The 23,001-nt window shown below is 37.5% G+C and overlaps 1 protein-coding gene and 1 long non-coding RNA gene across 2 annotated transcripts; both read right to left on the bottom strand.

Annotated features, from left to right (window-relative positions):
• Positions 1,416 to 6,801, bottom strand: LOC109223258. Its single transcript, XM_019387493.1, has 7 exons — positions 6,438 to 6,801; positions 6,026 to 6,127; positions 5,624 to 5,738; positions 4,086 to 4,201; positions 3,036 to 3,224; positions 2,371 to 2,513; positions 1,416 to 2,172 (listed from the first exon to the last, which is right to left on the bottom strand). Exons 1-7 carry the CDS (start codon positions 6,557 to 6,559, stop codon positions 1,991 to 1,993), a joined length of 969 nt encoding a protein of 322 aa, XP_019243038.1. The 5' UTR covers positions 6,560 to 6,801; the 3' UTR covers positions 1,416 to 1,990.
• Positions 16,609 to 19,076, bottom strand: LOC109223257. Its single transcript, XR_002067540.1, has 2 exons — positions 18,602 to 19,076; positions 16,609 to 17,029 (listed from the first exon to the last, which is right to left on the bottom strand). It is a non-coding gene; the product is annotated as an uncharacterized LOC109223257 (long non-coding RNA).

Below are 23,001 nucleotides of genomic sequence, written 5' to 3'. Positions count from 1 at the left end.
CCATTAATATTAATATCTTGTTGCGCTATTGTTATGTTTGGCTTGCCTAGCAAGTGAATTAGGCGCCCTCACAACCGGATGGTAATTTGGGGTCATGACAAAATCTTGGAGAATATATTCGGCCTATTTCACGCCTATATAAGCATCATGTTGTTGCTATTGCCTTGGATATTTTTACATAGGCACACAACAAATCACTCTCGGCAAATAACAATCACAATAAGAAGGTACTTTCAAGGATTCAAGTTATTCAACTAAAGAACCTGGTTAGAAGACGAAGATGTTTAGTTCTTTAGTTGGTTAAGTCTTGAGTCGTTGGTCTTTAAGTGTAACCTACTCTGCCTTTGAGAAGTGTATTGATACAAACAAATAAAAAAAATTGGCGGATGCATTTTGAAGTTCTAAGCTAGAGTTTATAGTCCACAAGGATTAGCTATAATTGCGTTGATTGTAGGAGTTAAGGTATTAGAGTTTATAGTCCCTTTAATTATTAAGTTGTAACCTAAAATCGCTCTTGTTGTTTAGTGATGTTTGAGAAAACCCTACTCGTGTAGGTCGTAATTTTACTCCCTTGAGCGAGAGCTTTTCACGTAAACTTATTTGTATCTTTAAGTTTCTGCACTTTACTTCGTGTTGATACTGAAATCTTTAAGTTAAAGAACCAAATTCTTTAACACGCGAAAATCGAGCAAGGCACGAGTCACCTTCCCCTCTAATGTGTAGATGCACGCTAGATTAACATAAAGAAGGGTTGAAGGCCTAACACCTGAGGGATAAGACGGTAGAAGAATATTTTCATAACATACTTCCTTTTAAGTCCTAGTCCTGCTGCTCTGACATGCCTACACTTTCACACTATTTTGAAGGGGGCAACCTCCAGTTTACATCCGAACAGGATTACCAGCGTAAGCATCTACCACAAAAACTATTCTGCTTTACAGGTCATATTCACAACTCTCACATTTAACAATGATTCTGGATCAGATGAAAAAAACAACAAACTAAAACACTATGTCAGTGTTCTCTAAGTTTTATTTTTTAATTTGCAGAACATTGTCTATTATTTTCTTAAATGGTTTGGCTATCTCTCAAACCAGGTAACATTACTAAGCATCTGCTATAGTCTCAGCATCTCCACCTCAAAGAGATTATGCTCTTACTTACAAAATTATTTTGCCTTCAGAATTAAAAAGAAGGATTTTTTTGAATAAATAAATAAATAAAGAGAATATCCCTCCCCGAAGTGAATAAACTATTGTAGAATATCCCTGTGTTCAGTCGCACTAGTTACTGTCATTGCAAGAGAAACTACAAAAAAGGAATTTCGTTTATAAACAGCAATCATCCCTTTGGGACATCCAATAAAATCGGATCATACTGAGAAGAATAACATGACCGCTATGCAAGGATGATGATAGGCACACAATTCACTTGCAACATTCTATTAAAACGAGTGGAGAAGGCTAGATAGTGCATTTACATCATAAAGGAAGTTCTATAAGTTATACATGGAATACACCGGCGGATCTAGAGCATAATCTATGGGTTCATCGAATCCCAGTAACTTTTGCTTAGAGCCTTAGACTCTGTATATGTATCAAGAAATCACCTAAATATCTAAAAATATTTGATTGTAAACACAATTATTATTATATAGTAACTGCCATGCCATAGGAACCCATAAACTTCAAGTCTTGGATTGGATTTGTTTCCGCTGTCATATCCAAGCTCCACTCTTTCCACTACTTTCGGGAGTTAGTACACCACGTATGGGAAAAGACCTTATGGCATGGGCGCAATAGCGACATTGCACATTGACTTTGACACGGAGGATCATGAAATTGCCATTCTCGATGGGACATGAACAGTTGACTTAATATGCATATCAGCTTAAAACTTGGGAAGGAAAAATAAACTATAGTTTATACAGTTTATAAAACCATTGCTCCATCTCGAGAATTATGAGTATTTATACTCACAACAGCTAACCTCAGGCACTCAGTGACATGGAAATGACAGAGGACAACTTATATTTGGGTGGTTCAGTTGAACCTTGGGTTTGAAATTTCACTTCTGTGCTGGATCGAACAGTGACTTCCTTCCATTCAGAAGCTGATACTCCTTCCCCCCGATAAACTCGGGGGCAGTATAGAACTTTGAGCTTTGAATGAGCTGCATCTCGCAAAGCAACAATCCTTTATTTAGAATTTCAGCTAAGTATAAGATCGATTTGCCATGCAGAACATGTCTAACCAACATAATGAAGATGCAGAACATGTCTAACCAACATAATGAAGGTATTATAAGGAATCCTTCAACTGAATCAGGCCAGCAGAATTTCCTTACTACAAAGTATTTTAGTTTCCTTACCCAAACCAAACATGCTCGTTTTCTGGATCTCTAATCTACTAACTTTTGATCTCCTGATACTTCTCATTTCCAGAACATCTTCTCTGTTTCCTTTGAACTCCAGAAACTCTCCAAGGAGACATTTATTACCTTTAAGCTCTAATCTGCATATATTCAGAAGAATTTTAGTAAACCTTGAACGAAAAGGTTAAACTTGACTGAGAGTATACCGAGTTCAAATTCCATTTAACAGAATATGAGGAAAATTATTTCCACGTCAAGCTGCTATGCTTCCGATGACTGACTTTCATTTCTTTGAAGTTCACATTCCACCTCTCTCAATCACACGGAAGACATATCTGGGGTGTTTTTTTCAAAAGAAAGCTGATATTTTCAACCTTACTAGTAATGCTACCAAATGCTTACTGCATCTGTCACCAAAATCCAAATAATGGGTTTCATCACTAGATCCTATGACCATGTGGATTAAACAGCCAGCTTCCTCTAGATAGATGCTATTCTTCAATATCTGGCCAGTTTATCACAATGCAAATAATTTAATTACAGAAACAATTGAAATTATTACTTCTGGACAAACAGTTGGACCAACTGTTTCCCTCCAATTCCTGAAAACACCATCGAATTTAGACATGAAAACAAACAAAAATATACGCAAGACAACAGACCTATCCGATGTCGGAGCTGTATTAAGAACAAAGTTAAGCTTCTCATTTATTGATTCCTGCATTTCCTTCTTCCCACTATGAAATGCACCTTTAATCCAACCAGAAAGCATGTTTTTATATTCTGGTTTTAGTTGCATCCACTGGTCATATGTTATGACCTCTGGCGGAAAAGAGGCCGAGTTAATGGCACTGCAAAGGCAGAAACAGGCTTTAGACCAGTCCATGCAAAGCAACTTTAATAATCACAAGACAAACAAAATGTGACACTTGAACGACAACAATGGTTTATGAAAGAAAACCCGATGGGACTCCACTTAAGTACATTTTTTTGCTTCCGTTATAACACATTGACTTATACCATAGAAGCAGTTAACATAAACTGACAAACCGGGCTCTGGTATTATTAAAGCCAGAGAGCCTACATCGTTCTTGGTTAATTTTGCATGAAATAAAAGTCAAAAGGCTGTAAAGAAGCAACTCAATTTCTTTAATTCATGGTAAATTGACTGGTTGATCACTGAGGAACTCCAACCAGTGAAATTATGTAAAGCCTACGTGGAAAGGATGGTGAAACGTAAAAATCAAGCGCTGAACCTTTGAAACGGTCCATGACAACGGAGGAACACATGTCAAATAAGTTAAAGACTTAGATGCTTAATTAGGAGTTTGGATGGGTCTTTTATGTCTTAAGCATCAAGGAACAACCCATTTAACCAAGCTATGTGTAAGCTACATTAAGTTCAAACTATGGCTTTAGGATTCAAAACTATGAAGAGAAACAATACAGCAAGCTCTGAAACAACTGCTGCTGGAGATAACTAGCTTATATATATCTTCTGATTAGTGTGACGAAGTCTTCCCTTCAACACTATGCTTCTCGATGATACTGGATCAGGAACAAAGGTATTTTTATTTGGGACTAGTACAATCATTGAGCCGGCATTAAGGTCACACCTGTTGTCTGTTGACCAACTCTAAGTCTAGAAGAAGTAACTTGAGAAAGTAGTGTGCAAATAGTACTTTAATTTCAATATTTAATAAAATGCTTGCCTGAAATTGGGGTCTGAACATATAACTTTAGAAGACAAGTATCCTTCAGGAAGAGCAACCCCTCTTTGTTCGAGATAAGATTCAAGAATGGGAACTAATCGTGCTGCCTCTGCTACCTGAAATATAGAAACTTAAATCATGCGATGGAATTAAGAAAAGCAAAATTCCACATTCAGTCCTTTCCAAAGTTAAGGAACCATATGATCAAAACTTAATTACTCAATGAGAAGATATTGTCGACCACAGCATGCACCACAACAGAAATGATGCAAGAATGAAAAGAAGAAAGCAAAAGAGGGTATTTGAATTAAATTGTATCCCCACCAATTATCCTAGAAGCGGCAATTCAATGCAGAACATAATAAAATCTCACTATAAAACGTTGCGAGGACAAGGGGTTATAACTACCATTGCATAAAGATGAGCTTACTCTCCACACAATCAAACAGCCAGCAGCAAATGCCAACTGTTAATCTCCTGGTTGCATCTCCTCTCAGAGAGAGCCTTAAGGGATATGCTTCATCATATGAACAGCAGTGCCATAAAGCTGTGCCTCCAAGAAGATACTTTCATTGCCACACTGTTCAAGCCCATTCATTGTATAAGGGATGACACTGACACTCCTACTTGGTTCTTCAGAGAAACTAATATGGAAAACTCATATAGTGAGTTTAATATTATTAATCGAGCTTAAGCTAGCATGCCCTCCGAGTTGTTTTCTCTCTGTAAGCATTACCATCCAAAGCATAATGCTGGACTCTACGGAGCAAACTGCATTTCTTTTGCTACTTGATTTAGCTATAGGAAGTATTTCATAAAAGTGTTGGGGAATTATTCAGATTTCACAAATTGGCTTTCAGAAATTGTTCATGCCAACTCCAGCATTAGTTGGGGTAGAAATAATCAATACTATCAACATCCAATCGCAGAAACAACAAAATAACTCTGCAGTTTGGTCCAAGAAGATATTTTGTAACAACAGAGCGGTTTCATGAGAGGGGATATAACTGGTAGAGTGTTTTTAAGGGACAACTAACTTCAGCGAGAGAATGTTAGTAGTAAACATAAGCAAGGAAACTTATCTCTTCAGAGAGTGTTTGATATTCAATTTGAAATTCTACATATAGAAAATCATGGGATTTATCTCACCACTGCTTTCCGTTAAAGTCTTTTTATGAAACCGAATATAAACAGCAAAAGAGATATAATTTCTTCTTGGCACAATCATGACGAACAAATTCTAGACAGCTTATTTGCATAGCCATGAAGACTACAAGGAGACAATAATAGCATGTAGAACTAAAGAGAATTACTCGTGTACAGGCATTAAGAAATTTTACGTTTAGAAATTCGCACAATATACAAACTTTACACGCGATACTTGACCTAATGAGTAGCAGTGCAAGTGTAGAAGCATAAATTTCACTAAACTTGTCGCACTAAGGCAACGATTCGATGGACCTACCAAATCTTTCAAACATAAACTAGTTTGAATCCCTAACATCAAACAAATAATAAAACAAAGATTTTCAGCTCACAGGATCTGAGATATGCTGGGTCTTGTGTTTATGCCCTCCAGCGCAAACCCATCTCCCATCCTTATCAACGGCCACAAATCCCGAGACATTCTTTACACAGATTACTACTGCTTCCCTGCAGAACGAAAAAGCTTATATTATCCCCAGGTTTTCCTTCAGGCTAATGAAGAGAAATAGAACTCTTTAATAACAGAGAGTGTTATCCTTGAGGTACCTTCTTGTATAAAATGAGCTTGAACAGACACAACACAAGTAAAAGAATATCGAAAACCAGAAAAGAGAAATCAACTTTAGTGTGTAAAAATCCTACTCAAACACAAAGAATTAAGATTATAGCAATAACCAAGGAACTATTTAAAGATATACTAAACATTCGGGTTTGATGTATTTAGATATACATACCGCTGTGTGACGAGAACTATATCAATACTTTGCCGAGAACCAGAATCAGCGTCAGGAATTTGAAGCCCAACATAAACCTTACCACCATAAATCTTCTCAAGTCTAGTTTCACACAAAAAGGAAATGAGAATTATCATCAAATCACCAATCAGTGGAAAAGACCACAAAAAGAAACCAAATAACCTCTCTGTTCCAGACACTATTTTTAAATTAATCGTTCCAAAAAGAAACTAACTTTTTATATTTGAAAATAATTTAGCCTTAAATTTCTGATTTGGAGTAAGTTCAAAAATGATAGTATGACCACCTATAGGCTATAGCAGGTAAAGGGTGGATTAACTCAGAACCACATACTGACCCGACCCGACCCGACCCGAAAACGTATAATTATCTTAAAGCTAGTGTGATATACCTTTGTGCAACGGAAAAGAGGGCATTGAAATCAGAGGTTTCGGTGTCGAGAAGGTCGTCGTCGTAAAAGAAGCGCTTAACCACTCTGTAAACGACTAGACCACAAATCAGCTGCACCCACATCCCGATTTCCTCACCGTCAGTCGCTGTTGCCGATTATGATTAATTGACTATGATAATTCCAGTATTAATTTAGGTGCACTACAAGTATTGATATGGAGCTGGAATATCTGGGTGACAATAGAGAGAGTTTGGGAAATGGGACAATATACTTCCTATGTAAGTTTCCGAAGCTGGACATGGGATCATACAAATTACCCGCTGGATTTAATATTTACTTTTTTAATTGGTATATATATGAATTATATTCGACTACTTGGGTTGATTCTTCTTTGTGATTTTGGATTTCACAAACAGCTTGTTACCTCCATTGTATTGTATTATATTATTATTCCAAAATTATATTTATTTAAAATTAATAATATTGTATTGTTAAATTCATATCTTCACTTTACAAAATAACTGATTTGATGTGATTGTTTTCTATTTTTCTTTTCAATTATACGTTACTTATTACTTCATAATTCTATTTTATCCTTTATTTATTTTTTAATTTTAACTCCAAATCTCCAATATATTGACCTACTTTGTCTTCTTCAATGTTTTCTAGAATTGTTTCGTGTCTTTTCATCTAAATCTCCAAATTTTCTTTCCATCTTTTTATGATTATTATTTTTTGCTAATGATAGTTAATCTTTTCTCAAGTTTCTGCTCTTGTTTCTAAGCTACATAATTGATGATAAATTAGTAAAAAGATTTTTTTTTTAATTATATTTATGCATAATCTTTGATATATGTAATATTTAAAACAATTGACGCTATTTTAGTAAACTTATCAGTTATAATATATTAGATATAATCAAATCAAACAATAAAAATATTATTTAATAATAGCCAACAGTACAATCCATTTGATATACTATATTATAAAATGATAAGTAACAATCATCTAAACAGAGTGTAAAAGATCCGAGGGTCATGTTGGATTTCTTTAAAGAAAAAAAAAAAAAAACCCTACACGTTTCTTAATTACAAAGACAAAACCGAGGACACAACTTTGTTCACGGTTAGCCGACTAAATGGTCAAGAGAACCATAAGGCGGAAGTTAATGGAGAATAAGTTATTGACTTATTATGCTTTTTGGTCCCCGTGAAATTCTATAAACGCATTTGATCTTCAACTAAACAAATTAGATGATTTTGATCCAATCACTAAAAAAGTTTGAAGATAAAACATATGGTTACCTCTACAAAGGGTAATTCATTGGCTCGACTCAAATCCCACCTCCAGAGTCAGGTTGCATTTAGTCTCTAAAACTTATTAAGTCAATCACTTATTAATATTTAAATCAACAAAATATATTATACTCCCTCCGTTTTAATTTATGTGAATCCATTTGACTGAGCACGAAGTTTAAGAAAAGAGAGAAGATTTTTGAATTTGTGGTGTAAAATGAGGCACTTATATTTTGTGTGGCTATAAATCATTGCATAAAGGTAAATTGTTTCCAATTAAGGAAAGGGGTTATTCTTTTTGGCACGGACCAAAAAGAAAATAGATTCACATAAATTGAAACGGAGGGAGTAATAAAGTAGAGTTTAACATAAATTCGAAAATAAAGATAATACAAGTCATAGTGGCTATACTCAAATCATCTCCTAGAACAAGAAAGTACAAAAAAGTCACGAGCTCTAACAGAATAAACAAGAATATCTTAAAATACAATAGTGTTCGGATAATAAAACGACAAAATCAATATAAGGATAGGACTCCAAGGTACCGCGTGGGCAATGCAACTCTACCTTGAATCCTCGCAGTCAAGTAAGCTCTCACAGCCTATGTCTGTTGCCTCCAATACTTGGATCTGCACAAAAATATGCAGAAATGTACTATGGGTCCATCACATACGGTACCCAGCAATTATCAAGACTAACTTCAATGAAGTAGTGATGAGGTTCAAGTCTATGTGATACTCATTAGTCATAATAACATGTGCAGTAAATCAAATACTTACAACAAAAGTATATTAGAAAACAATAGTAATAACCTCATCAGAATAAGTGATAACAATTCAATGCAAGTAAAGACTCAGCTTCAACAACAAGTCATCACAAAGAAAGACACACAAATAGCCCCCTGTGCCCACATTTTTATCACAACAACAATAGCCACATATATCACCCCACCCTGAAAAAATCAAAATAGCTACCCGTATTACTCCACACTAACAATATTACAATAGCCACATGTGTTGTTCCGCCCTGAAAATATTACAATAGCCACCTATTTCGCTTCGCCTTGACAATATCATAATAGCCACCTATATCGCTCTACCCTGACAATATCACATTAGCTACCTGTATCGCTCCCCCCTGACAGTATCATAATAGCCATCTGTATCGCTCCGCCCTGACAATTTTACAATAGCCACTTGTATCGCTACACCCAATATACCCACATGTGCCACTAAATCACAAGAATAATAATGCCAAAGTTTCATCAGGGATATGATTTCATAATTTGTCAACAAGGTGCACAAGGACATAAAAATGATAAAATACATATGGATATTTGACAAATAAAGTATTACCATGGCTAAAACATGTGTAATGATCATATTCTCATAGCCGCAAAGTAATGGAGTATATTTCATATATAGTACATCCCAAAATTAAGGCATATTAATAGCCTAAGGTCTAATCCGGTCATAATCCACAAATAATACCCGCGTACACACTCGTCACTTCGTGTGCACATCGTTATTCATATAACACAAATAAGCAATTAAGGCCAAATCCCAAGATACTTACCTCAAATAAGCCAAATCAATACTCTAAAAAGCCATTGCCTCTCGAATCGACATCCGAACTGGTCAAATCTAGCAAAAGATAACTCAAAAATATCAAACACAGCTTTAGAAATCAACTCCAATTTATAAATCTTTGATCTTTATCAAAACTTAAGAAGTCGACCATGGCATGCCTCCCGAAACTGGACAAAAGACAAAAAAATCCCGAAAATTCATTTGAATACGAGTACAACCATACAAGTTTCATCCAAATCCGACTTCGAATCGAGGTTTAAATTCCTATTTTTCATTTTAGAAAAGCTTTGCCAAAATCCCTAATTTTCCTCACTTAGATTCTTCAATCAAATGCTAAAATCAAGGATGAAATCATGAATATTAAACAAATCCAAGTCAAGAATACTTACCCCAATCCAAATCCTAAAAATTCCCTAAAAACGCCCAAATTCGAGCCACCAATCTCAAAATATGATAAATAACTCAAACCCTCGAAATAGAATATTTAAGTCTGCCTAGGGGTTCTCTTCACGATTGCGGGACCTACTTCGCAATTGTGAAGCACAATTCATCAGCTGCCTCAAAAAGACCATACACGCACGTGACTGGGATGGGATCGCGATTCATCAATCACTTAAGCCTACGCGAACGTAACTCCATCCTGTGAACGCGAAGCTTTAGCTCCCCAAGGTCCGCGATCGCAACATCCCCACCGCGAACGCGAAGAAGAAAAGACTGCCAGCCACCAAACTCACTTTGCGATCACAATACCACATCTGCTATCGTGATGAACACCAGCACACCAGAAAATCAGCAACCCCAAACATAAGTGAAATGGTCCGAAACTCATCTGAAACATACCCGAGGCACTCAGGATCTCGCCCAATCACACCAGCCAATCCCAAAATATAACATAGACTAACTCAAGGCCTCAAGTCACACAAAATAACATCAAAACCACAAATCGTACCTAAATTCAAACTTAATGAACTAATCAAAATTTTCAAATTTCAAACTTACGGCAAACATGACTTAAACAACTCGAAAAAACCCCAAATTTTACACACAAGTCAATAAATCACCATGCGAACCTATTCCAAAACTCGAAATCTCAGACGAGCATAGATACCCACAAAGACAACTATGGGTCAAACCTATGAACTTCTAAACATTTAAATTGCCAAACTTTCGCCAATAAGAGCTAAAACAACCTAGGAACCTAAGTCCAAAATCACCATCCGATCTGAGTTCAATTACATTAAAGACAAACTTGGTCAACACTTGTAACTTAAGCTTCCAAACTAGGAACTAAGTATTCCAATTCAATCCAAAACCTCCGCAAAACCAAACAAACCATCCCCGTAAGTCACATAACCACAAATAAGCACAAATAACCCATAAAAAAGATAACATAGCTCAAATACACAAAATGACTGACGGGTCTTTACATTCTCACTCTCCTAAACAAACATTAGTCCTCGAACGAGTTTAGAAACATACCTGAAGTACCAAAAAGATAAGGATATCTACTCCAATATCATGCTCAGTCTCTCGAGTCACCTCCTTGACTGATTGACCTCTCCACTAGACCTTCACTGATGCAATATTCTTCGATCTCAACTTTCAAACCTGCCTATCCACAATGACCACGGGCTCCTCAACATAAGTCAAATCGTTATCAGACTGCACCGAGCTGAAATCTACCACATGTGATGGATCCTCATAGTACTTCCGGATCATGAAAATTTGGAACAACAGATGAACTCCCAATAAGTTGGGTGGCGAATCACGTTTGTAGGCTACCTCACCAACTCTCTCTAGAACCTCAAACATATAAATATACCGAGGGTTCAACTTGTCCTTCTTCCTAAACCTCATCACACTCTTTATGGGAGAAACTCTTAGTAGAACCCTCTCACTTACCATGAATGCCATATTACGAACCTTCCTATCGACATAACTCTTTTGTCTAGACTACGCTATATGAAGCCGCTCTTGAATTAATTTCACCTTCTCTAAAGCATCACGAACCAGATTAGTGCCCAACAACCTATCCTCCCCAGACTCAAACTAATCAACCGGAGAACGACATCGTCTCCCATATAAGGCTTCATAAGGAGCCATCTAGATACTCGATTGCTAGTGGTTATTGTAGGCTAATACTACTAACGGTAGAAAATATTCCCATTGTCACGCGAAATTAATAACATAGGTTCGCAATATGTCCTCTGAGATTTGAATAGTACGCTCGGACTACCCGTTTGTCTGGGGATGAAATGTCACACTCAGCACGACTTGTGTTCCCAACTCACGCTGCATGTCTCTCAAAAAAATGCAATGTAAACTGAGTACCTCGATCCTAGATAATAGACACAGGCATACCATGCAGGCGAACCACCTCTTAAAGAAAAATCTGAGCCAACTACTCTGAAGAGTAGGTAGCGATGACTGGACTGAGGTGTGCAGACTTGGTCAATCCATCCACTATGACCCACGCGTCATCAAATCTCCTTAAAGTCCATGGTAGCCCAACCACAAAATTCATAATGATACGCTCCCACTTCCACTCCTAGCCTCTCTATCCCCTCTCTCCTACAAGTAAATACACTCCAACCTCCTAACAATCTCCACAACTTACCAACCCTCGTGCTATCCCGAAATTTGAAGCTATAGACGAGTCCCTCAATAGATCTATAAATTCTCTATCTATCAGTGAAAACCAAGGCAGGTGCATGACTTGATAACTTTGTAAACCTCATAGCATGCTCGGACACAGTCATACTTCCCTGGTGCAACTGCTAGAACTTGTTGCATAACTCGTGCCTACAGGCCTGTGGATAAACTCCCTAAAGAAAGATTAAAGAACTAGGACCAAGAAAGTGGTGTTGCGACAGCTGGCCTACCTATCTCGTAAGTATGCCACAATCTATATGTCGACCCCATCAGCGGAGAAGTAGTAAGGTTGACCCCACCGAACTCCACCAAACCCATTAGATACAGAATGTGGCAACAGTGATCCAAGAAACCATGTACATCCTTGGAAGCCCCGCCACTAAAATGAGGAGGATAATACTTTTGGAACCTCTCTAACCACTTTTACTCCTCACCTAACGCAACTGGATCAACCTCAAGTTGAACAGCAATCACGGGTTGCACCGATATAACACCCGGAGCCTAATTAATATTAGCCCACTACTATGGAGTATGTGTAGCAAGAGTTTATACTCCTAACCTAGCCTATGAAGTAGCTGGTGCAATTGGAATCAACCCTGCATGAGCCAAAGTCTAAAACATGCTTAGAAAGTAAGTCCAGGGGTAGCAACAGACCCTTCAGGTGCCTGCTCCCGAACTGAAGCTACTGGTGGCTCCTCACTCGCGTACCTATCATAGCCCCTAGCTGCAGTGCGTGCTCCACCTCTACCTCTGCCATAGCCTCTACCAACACCGGCCCTAAGGGCAGCATCATCAATAATTGAAGCTCGTGTCCTCACCATCTTTAAGAGAATAAAAATACAAAGGCTCAAAATAAAAAATCAATAAATCCACATGATAAGAAATGGAAGAAGTGAACTTTTCCTAATAGTTCTGTAGCCTCTTGAAGATATCTGTACCGATATGCAAGATTCTACTAAACTTGCTTGTGACTCGTAGAACGTATGAACCTAGAGCTCTAATACCAACTTGCCATGACCCAAATCCCACTTCAGGGGTCGTGGTGGCACCTAGTCTCTAAAACTAGGTAAGTCGATCACTTACCAATGTTTAAATCAACAAAACGTGATATAATAAATTAGTGTTTAACATAAATGCGGAAATAGAGGTAATAGAAGTCATAATGGCTATAATCAAATCTCTCCTAGAGTTAGAGTGTTACGAATTCTAATGGAATACAAAAGAATATCTCAAAGTACAACTGTTTGGATATTAAAATGATAGTATTAGTATAAGGATAGGACTCCAAGGAGCTGCAACGGTCAATGTAGTTGTTACCTTGAATTTTTACAGTCAAGTAAGCTCTCACTGCCTAAGTCTTTTGCCTCCAACACCGGGATCTACACAAAAATATGCAGAAGTGTAGTATAAGTACACTACGGTCGAAACCCAGTAAGTATCAAGACTAACCTCGGTAAAGTAGGGACGAGGCTCAAGTCATGTGATACTCACTAGTCAAGTAACCAGTGCAATAAATCAAAAACTGACAACAAAAGTATAGCAAAAAAATAATAGGAGTAACCTCATGAGAATAAGTGATAACAATTCAATGCAAGTAAAGGCTCAATTGAGAGCGTAAAAAGCCTTTTTGAGGCGCGACTAGCGAAAGGAGACAACTAGCACGAAGATCTCGCGAAGCCATTAATGGCTGCTCCGGCCACTGGCTAGCCTTTTCTTGAGGCTGGACAGTCGTCCCAACCATCCCCCGCAAAATCTACGAGCCTAAAAACAATCCAAAATTATGCTCAATTAGTTAAACCTAATGTATTAAATGCGGCCATGCAAACTCCAACCCATGTAACCCTAAAACTAGTGGAATATCTTCATGGAGAGCCTATCATTAAATGGAAGAAGCAGGAAGTTCGACAATCCATTGCTCAACAAGGAATGCAGTTGGTAGTGTTGGGAAAATTCTCGTATGGTAAGCCTATTCAAGATTTACGTAAATTTATTCCTATACAATGTGAATTAAAGGGTCCTTGCTCTATTGGATTGATTAAGGACAGTCATGTCCTTATTAAGCTTTCATTAATGGAAGATTACGTTCATTTATTATCAAAGACAACATTTTATTTGAAGATACAAGGTGAAATATGGTAGATGCGATGTACAAATTGGAATCCCTGGTGGAAACCTATTGAAGAAACGCTTGTTTCCATAGCCTGGATTTCTTTTCAAGACCTGTCACCTAATTTTTTTGGCAAAAAATTTGTATTCTCATTGGCAAGTGCAATTGAGAGGCCCTTATATGTGGACTTGGCTAATTAGAATGGCACAAGACCAAGCTATGCTAAGGTGAAAGTTGAGGTGAATTTACTATCAAATTTTCCTCAAAGGATCAAAATTGTAGAAGAGGAGAACGAGTCTGGGCCAAAGATTGTAAATGGATCAAGATTAGGTATGATTATATGCCTAAATATTGCAAAAGTTGCCTGAATAAAGGAAGCTGAGTGTGGTCATCAATCCTGAGCTTAGGCAATCTGAAGATCAAGGCAGTGACAAGGTGAAGGAGAAGGAATATATTGGTACTGCAGCTAACTTAACTAAGGTACTTTCCAGTGGTAAAGTTTTGGGGAAGCCAATGATAAATCAGGCTAGGCAGGAGTGCACGAAAGCAAGGAGTAATAAGTATTAACGTGATAATAGAGGTAATATTATTGATACTACAGAGGAGAAGGAGATTGTCAATGGAAAGGGGAAGGACAAAGCTGAGGTAGTGTCAACAAAGAACAAGTTTGATGCACTGGAAGTTGAGGAAATTGATCAACCAACACTGAGGATTATTGATGGCAAGGGTGATAATAATTGCAAGGCACAACAGAAGAAGCAACAAGGAATTGAAGCTAAAAAGGTTCAAGAGAAGGAGCAGGTGATAAATAAGGAAAATTCCAACTCCATTCCTAAGGATGCTGGGAATACTTCAGCGGCTAAGGAAGGAGTTCCTAATCCTAGTAATACAAGGATTAGTATAGAGGAAATATTTGAAGTTGGGAATAGAAATCCTGGTGGAAATAGGAGCTCTAATCCTAATGTTACTAGGATTAAGGATGCAGCCACAAAGGAAAGGACAATAGACTGGGTTCAAAGGAGCTTTGGTGCACGCAAGGAAGCTTACTCTAAATCATTCTTTCCAGGAGATACCTTCTCAGACTTTTGTGTTCTGTGCCTATTCACTTGTTATAGGAATGTAAAACACGATCTGAGGAGAACCGAGAGACAACAGAAAATTAAGAGTGTGACATTATTACATGCGACATCATTAATATAGTTGCCTACCGAGCAATTCATCTCAAAAGCCAAAGGTACCAAAAAGGTTGGTAGATTTGTAGATTCTCGTCCAAAGAGGCTTGACATTGTGAATGCCAAAATATTCACAAGCATACTCTGAGCCAAATGAAGGATAACAAAACTGGAAGCTCAGAGATACTATGCTCTGTCCATCCTCAAACCTCAAAGAAGTTTATTTTTCCTTATTTGATATTTTAATATTCCTTTCAGTCCTCAAATTTGAAATCCTCAAACTAAAGGTTAAGTATCATATTTCATCAGTGATTCAAAAGCCAAAGTAAACGGGTAAAAAGGGAAAAGAGCAAACAAACACACAAAGTCACACATAAACAGTGGCACTACAGGGAAAGAGAACAGTCTGGCTAAACCAGAAGTGTCCTGCCTGTAATTTTTGAAGTTAGTTTTACGTCTAATGTTAAGTTAGCAACAAGCAGATACCAGAGTGGTCATGTAAAGTGCTTGTCTTCTATGGGTATTTTCTCGTGTTTGAAGTTGGTTTCAACTCCAGTACATATGTCATCCTGTGAATGTGGTATAAGCGGTGAGGTTTTAAAGCTTTATCCTGAGAATTGGACCAAATCCTATTATCAAGCGGCTCCAAATTAAGTGACAGAGTGAATGGGGATCAAGTCAATAACTTGCACTTGTATTCATTTTAGATTAGATCAAGCTCCGCATCTAATCGAATACTGTCATATGAAATGGGATGGAAAGAGTGTTAGACATTACAAAGTAGTAATCACTGTTCAGTCTGATCCTAACCTCATTTATAAGTTTGAAATACCTGGTCAAATACCACAGGTAATCAGACTGGTCTTTTGTCACATTCAGATGCTCCTGTATCCCTTTAGAAGTGATATACTTGTCACCCCACACACCAAGTGGCTCCTTCAATGTCAAGATTGTGAAATACTTCCGAGTTTGCTTTTAATCCTTAATTGTGGAAACAAGGAATTACTCCCAACTTAAACAAAATAAAGACCCACTGTGTTGATTGAAGTTTGTGCCCCCACCTATTTAAAGAATGCAAGAGAAAAGAAATTAAATACAACATTAAAATGAATCACAAAGTACTACATAGTTTTAGAAGCGTTCTTGTGATGACGTCACTATGTTGTACTTGAAAGAGTGCATCCTTGTTAGTTACTATATGATGACGAGATTACTAAAGCAAGAGTTTAGCTTTAGTAACCAATATAAATTTCTCTATCAAATAACTTGTGGTAGTAGGTGAACACTGTAGCTAATTCACAACACATCTCTAGGTTATATACCGACGGATCATAATTTACACATTGCTAGGTCATATACCGACAGATCATAATTTCTGATTAACTATTTTGCCAAAAGGGTGGTAAACATTTGCTTTTCAACCATTTTTTCAGAAGCTATAAGACACTACTTAGCCTGCAGTGGAAAATCAACAATCTTTGTTCTCGACCATCATCCACGCAGAAATGGAATGATTGCAGCCTCAGTTTGTGGAAACCACACATATGAAAGCATTATCAATACAGTATAACAGGCTAGGAAATAAAAGAAAATACTGAAACAAGTAGACATGCAAGCCAGTGTTGTCAAAGGCTCATTTAAGGCACGCTTCCCAGAAGCTCAGAAAAGCTCGAGGAGCGGGCTACACCTCGCTTTAGTTGCACTTCAGTGTGTAAGGCTGAGGCGTGCGCTTCATTGCCCTGAGTTCTCTGTTGAATCAAGCGGCACTAAACAACAACTATAATAAGAAATAAGTGTATTAGCTGCTAAAGGAAACATTATAAATAAACTTGTTGCTTTGTCTTGAAATACATACAAATTTTTATTTATTTCCTTCATTACGCCTTTTTTAACTAAAGCCCACACTTTCAAGTGCGCTTTGCGCTTAAAGCACAAATAGTCCTAGAACAATTTTTAGAGCTTTTTGCCTTTGGCAACACTGCTGTGTATTACTGCTTCCTACAGCTCCCGTTTGAACACTATTATTCAACATGCTCTTGGGATCTTAAATAATCAATTAGGACTGCGTGGCATGAATTTCAATATAAACAATCATATGAATTCAAATGAGTGTTAATCAATTTCATAATTTCATAAACATCAAACAGAGCTTCAATTCAACATTTAACTGAATCACATGAATAGCATGAGGTATTTATCAAAAGGAAAATACAGGCAAGTTGAAGTTTAAACAGGCCGAATCTAGAACATTAGGCATCAAATTAACACAAGTAAATATATGTTTCATCCATAGACTCAAATAGGAGAAAACATGTGAGGATTTACATACCTAAAAGCAACAACAGCAGAGTAACGACCAAATAAGGGTCTGAAGAAGAAGAATGAAGTCCAGCTTCCAAACAACAGAAAAATCAGCAACAAAAATAGAAAAAAACAATAGAGATTCCAGCAACAGCCTTGATTTTAAACCCAAAAGCAACTCGAAAACCCAGAACTTAACTAAAATAGTCTAGCAAAAATCGAAATTACTTTGAGAGATTTTTTATTTTTTTTGTTTTTGGTTTTGGTTTTCTGGAGCTTTTTGAATCTGAATTTGAAATTCCCCAAAATTAAGATGCTTTTCTCTCTATTCTAAAATGCGTGAGTGAGTGTATTTAAGAGCAATAGAGATGAGTCAGAATTGAGTGTGTGTATTCTTTGTGTCTATATGAAATGCGTGTGAATAGTACTGTTTTTACAAAATATATTCCCACATCTCTCTTTTTTGTTATTTTGCTTCTTTTTTAACCCTTTTAATTCTGTTATTTATTCCCTCAAGTCCCTCCTAGCCGACCCCCTTTTTACTCTTTTTGCTAGTGAGTCCCTTTTCTACTCTCTTCTAGAAACTCCTATTCAGGTATAAAAGACTCCCTCAGTTAATTCCCAAGTCAACCCTCAGGACCCTTGTTTTTACTTTTTACTGCCTAGTTAATTAAACAAACCTGGGTCAAAATTGACCCAAGGTTATCAAACAAAAACCCAAAAATCAGACCCTTACCCGAACACCACAAAATACAAATGACAGGCTGGCCCGCCTACGGAGACAAACGCAATTCAATGAATACCAACTTCAAACAGTAATAAACGTATAATGCAAACCAACAATTAAAATGATCATACAAACACAAGAACAATCGTTCCTAATTTCTAATTAATCTAACACATGCTAATCCTAATCTACTTGATTATTAATAAGAACAAACTCTATTAATTAAACTAATCAAATCTATTATAAAAGTTAACACAAAACATTGAACACTTATTTCCTAAACTGGAATGAGAAAGGGGGGGGGGGGGGGGGAAGGCATACCTACTAGGTTTCAACAGGTTGATAAAAGGATCTCCAGCAAGCCGGGAATGAGCTTAACTGGGACATTGAAGAGCCACTAGCTGGTCAACAGCGTTTTGACCGAGCTCCGATGTTTATGCAATGAGTTAAAACTACCATCACTCGATTGCTCTTGTCAAGAGCAATTGATGGATATCGATTTCAAACTCACAGAACAAGATTTGAAAGAAAATCGAGAAAAAGACTAATTTAGGTTTTCGGTCAAAAACCTAGATCTGCTATTCAATGCTTTTGAGGGGTTTTCTGGTGAAATCAACGGTACATTGGGACTGGGGAGAGTCTTGGGATTGTGGGGTGAAGATTTTGGTGGATTTTGGGTTGTGCCACCGCCATGGGCAATTTTCGGTATCGGGGGATGGCAGATACACAGTAAGGAGAGATGAGAGGTGTCTAGGCTTGTAAGACACCGTTTTTTTGGGGAGGGGGGAGGGGTAGGGAGCCGAATTAGTTTTAAGGGTGTAGGATAGTGAGTTCATGGTTGTTGGATCAATAAGGATGAAGGGACACGATTGATTGTTGACCATTTGATTTGGGGACGGGGTCGTTTGCAAGCAAAACAGTGCCGCTTTGACTAGTAAGAGGGGCTCTGCTGGATCAAATATGGACCAAGGGACATGGAGTTTGGGCTGGTGTTGGGGATTTAGGTCGTTGCTGTCACGATCAAAAACCTACCAGTCGTGATGGCACCTAACTCGATCCGCTAGGTAAGCCAATTAACAGAAAATACAATCCTAATGAGATTATAGGAAAATAGTAAAGAATTATTTGAACATTTGCAAATTGACCTAAGAATTGGTAGTACGAACCATGAGCTTCTAAGACTTGGAATTTACAAAGCTAGTACAAATTATTACATGATATGCTTGCAATTTACATAATAGATTAGCAAAAACCTAAGCTACCAAGGACAAGTGGCAGCTATATCTGGAACACACGAACATCTTCAGAGTTAGCACCGGCATCACCAGCAGCTCTACTCCAAGAATCTGCACGCAATGTGCAGACGTGTAGTATCAATACAACCGACCCCATATACTGGTAAGTATCTTGTCTAACCTCGTCGAAGTAGTGATGACGCCTTTTAGTTTAAAGATACTCACTGATGAAACCTCCACCGAAAATCAGCAATAGAACTATACCACGATATAAGAGAGACGAATACATGAAAGGAATACGTAAAACAATAATAGAATACTAGCAATGATCACAATTAGCATCTTACAATACCTTGACCAATCCTTTCCTAAGAATGAAACCGATAAACGACGACCGTCACTTCATAACTTTCATAGCATGAGGAATGTACTTAGATATCAAGTCAATTACACGACAACACCCTTCGTGCTTTTATCTCGTCCTCACCCAATATACGTATAACAAAACCAACCAGATGACAGAAATACCAATAATAGGAATTACAAAGTAGGAAATACGCAAGTAGAAGTAATGAACGAGGATATACATGTGCGCAACAGTAAAAGACTAGGCAGAAAGCATGTGAGTAATTGCAGCCATTGGAAAACAAGCAATATCAACTTCAGGTAACTAGCATGATGGAGGCCTAAGTAGAGATGTAACAAATAAGAAGGAAACACATGATCTTTACAAGTTAACAAGTAAAGGCATAAATGTCTAACATAGAAAAAGGGCTTATACAAAAAAGCAACAGGATATACACGACATGGAGGTAATTATAATAGCAGGAAACAGGCATGTGTTTGCAAATTAAACAAGTAGGAGATAGGGACAACACAACAACGGTTGAAATAGAGAACAAGGACAGGAAAATAACAACAAGCCACACTAGGTCTATAAATACGACAATAACCGCTCAAGATAAAGACGTGAACATATACATGGAAAGCAGATATCACACATAATGCATGTCCCTCATCCTCGCCTCCACGGAAACACCCATCGTGCCATAATCTCATGATAATATAAAAGCATAACAATATAAATGAAATGACACGGCATCACCCTTCGTGCTTTTACTCTCAAGTGATGTGGCACGGCATCACCCTTCGTGCTTTTAAGCTCAATAATATGGCACGACATCACCCTTTGTGCATTTACTCTCAAATAATATGACACGCCATCAACCTTCATGATTTACACTCTCCCTCACATGATAATGTACAAACAATGGCACGGCATCACCATTCGTGCTTTACACTCTTCCTTACCAAACATATGTATATCAATGATAGACAAGGTAGGAAGCATAAATAACATCAAGGAGAGTGTTTAAACGGATATTTCAAACGAACCCCAATCACAACTTCCCAATACCAACAATAGTTCAATAACCCTCAATGATCATATTATTCAAATGTTTCAACAAATCTCACAAATGATTTACAGCACGAGTATAGAATCTAGTATCTCAAGAATATTGGCCGTAGTAATGTATTAATGATTACGCATAGAGATCACCGAATTAGACACATCAATGTATTCTCAGAATTTTCGTCAAACTTGATCAACTTATAATAAGCTAAGTCTTGATTTCTAACATTTAATATTGTGTTATTAGTGTCTAAGATTCAAGTAAGGCATGAAGCAGGAAGGTCACGTAATTCTACAAACAGAAATATAACATAATTTACCCCCTCTCCCCGAGCATGATCAACCCTGACACATAAATATACGCTCGTCACCTCATATATGTATCACCCTCGCATGTAGCAAACAATGTCAAATAGGAGGAAAAATTCCTTCGGAAAAGTTAGGCAAGACACTTACCTCAGTTCGGCTAACTCAATACTCAAATTTAGCTTTTTCTTCTACTAAGTCACCTCCACTCAGCTCAATCTAGCCAAAGACCACTTGAATACATCCCACAATGCAAGAGAAAATAATTTTAATTAATAAAGATGTGAGTTTTATTAAATTTCTAAAAAGTCAACAAAAGTCAATCCCCAGGCTCGCCTGGTCAAAACCCGGGTCCAAAGGTAGGTCTTGACTACACATAGCCTCACGAGTCCAAATATATGTTTTGTTTTCAAATTCGAGTCCTATTCGACTCTCAAATTCCAAATTTTTATTTTTCAAAAACTTGACAAACTCCCCAAACTTTCCCCCTAGATTTCTCATGAATTTGATATTAAATCTTATATAAAATGATGAAATATAGTTCAGAATTGATTAGAGGTACTTACCCAATAATTTGGTATGAAAATCCCTTAATAAAATCGCCTTTCATCGAAGCTAGGGTTCAAAATATATCAAATCAAGCTAAGTCTCAAAATTCTCAGCATTTAACAGGTTGCAGATGTCGCATTTGCGACATGGGGTTCGCAAATGCGAACATCTTATCGCAAATGTAAACCAGAAGTTTTCCTGTCAAGGTCGCATTTGCGAACCAATACTTTGCAAATGCGAAGATCAACATTTCGCAAATGCAGCAGGGTTCTTCGAAATGCAAATTTTCCCTAGAAGCCCAGACTTCGCAAATGCGATGGCTGCTTCGCAATTGCGGCTATCGCATTTATGACAAAAACATCGCAAATGCGATGATACAAATACTAACACTTAAATATTATGAAAAATCATTCCGGAACTAATCCGAAACTCACCCGAGCCCTTGGGGCTCCGAGCCAATCATGCACCTGTCGATGCCCCCTTTTTCTTAAAGGCGAAATCGGGTTTATGACATTTTGGAGGACAACTCATTCCCTTTTGGGAATTGCGTTTTGGAGTTTGAAGAGTCGCCACCTAATAATTAAGTGCATTAGGACACTAAGAAGGGTTTGAGTTTGAAGAACCAGAGTTTGGGTAAGGGCTAGAAATTATCTCGAGGGGAAGGTGTTAGGCACCCCTCAAGATCCACTAGTGTGGTTCCCGGCCATGTTATAATTGTGACTTTAAGTACAAGTAACAAATAAGCAAATAAGGGCTTCAGATATGAGGGATTGTCATATTAAAGTTTGCAGATAAGTTAAAGTTTGAAGAAAACAGAAAGGGACTCGAATTTTGAGAAAAAATAGCTTGAAAATTCTGAAAAGTGATAAATAAACAAATAAAGGGAAGGAGGTCCTAGGTTTACAAATAATATGGATCACATCAATGCAATACCCGGTAATCACTCCTCAAAGAGGGGCTACACGTGGTATTAGCGCACCGGTCATCATATCCATATCTACCCTTTCCCACCCCGTTAAGGTATTAAACGCGGAATGGTTTCGTTACTTATTGCATGCTAGTACCCGCCCCGATCCTATCAGCCCCAAAGGCATTTGGGACTACTAGTCCTAAAGGGAAGGGAGATGTGGGTTTTGTATGGTTTAAAAGGATAAAATTCTAGAGCGACAAACAAAAACACATAAGGCAGATTATGGGGAAGCACATAGCAGTTAAGG

The sequence above is a fragment of the Nicotiana attenuata genome, chromosome 3, assembly GCF_001879085.1.
Source record: "Nicotiana attenuata strain UT chromosome 3, NIATTr2, whole genome shotgun sequence".
Taxonomy (NCBI): Eukaryota; Viridiplantae; Streptophyta; class Magnoliopsida; order Solanales; family Solanaceae; genus Nicotiana; species Nicotiana attenuata.
This window is presented reverse-complemented; position numbering and strand designations above follow the sequence as displayed.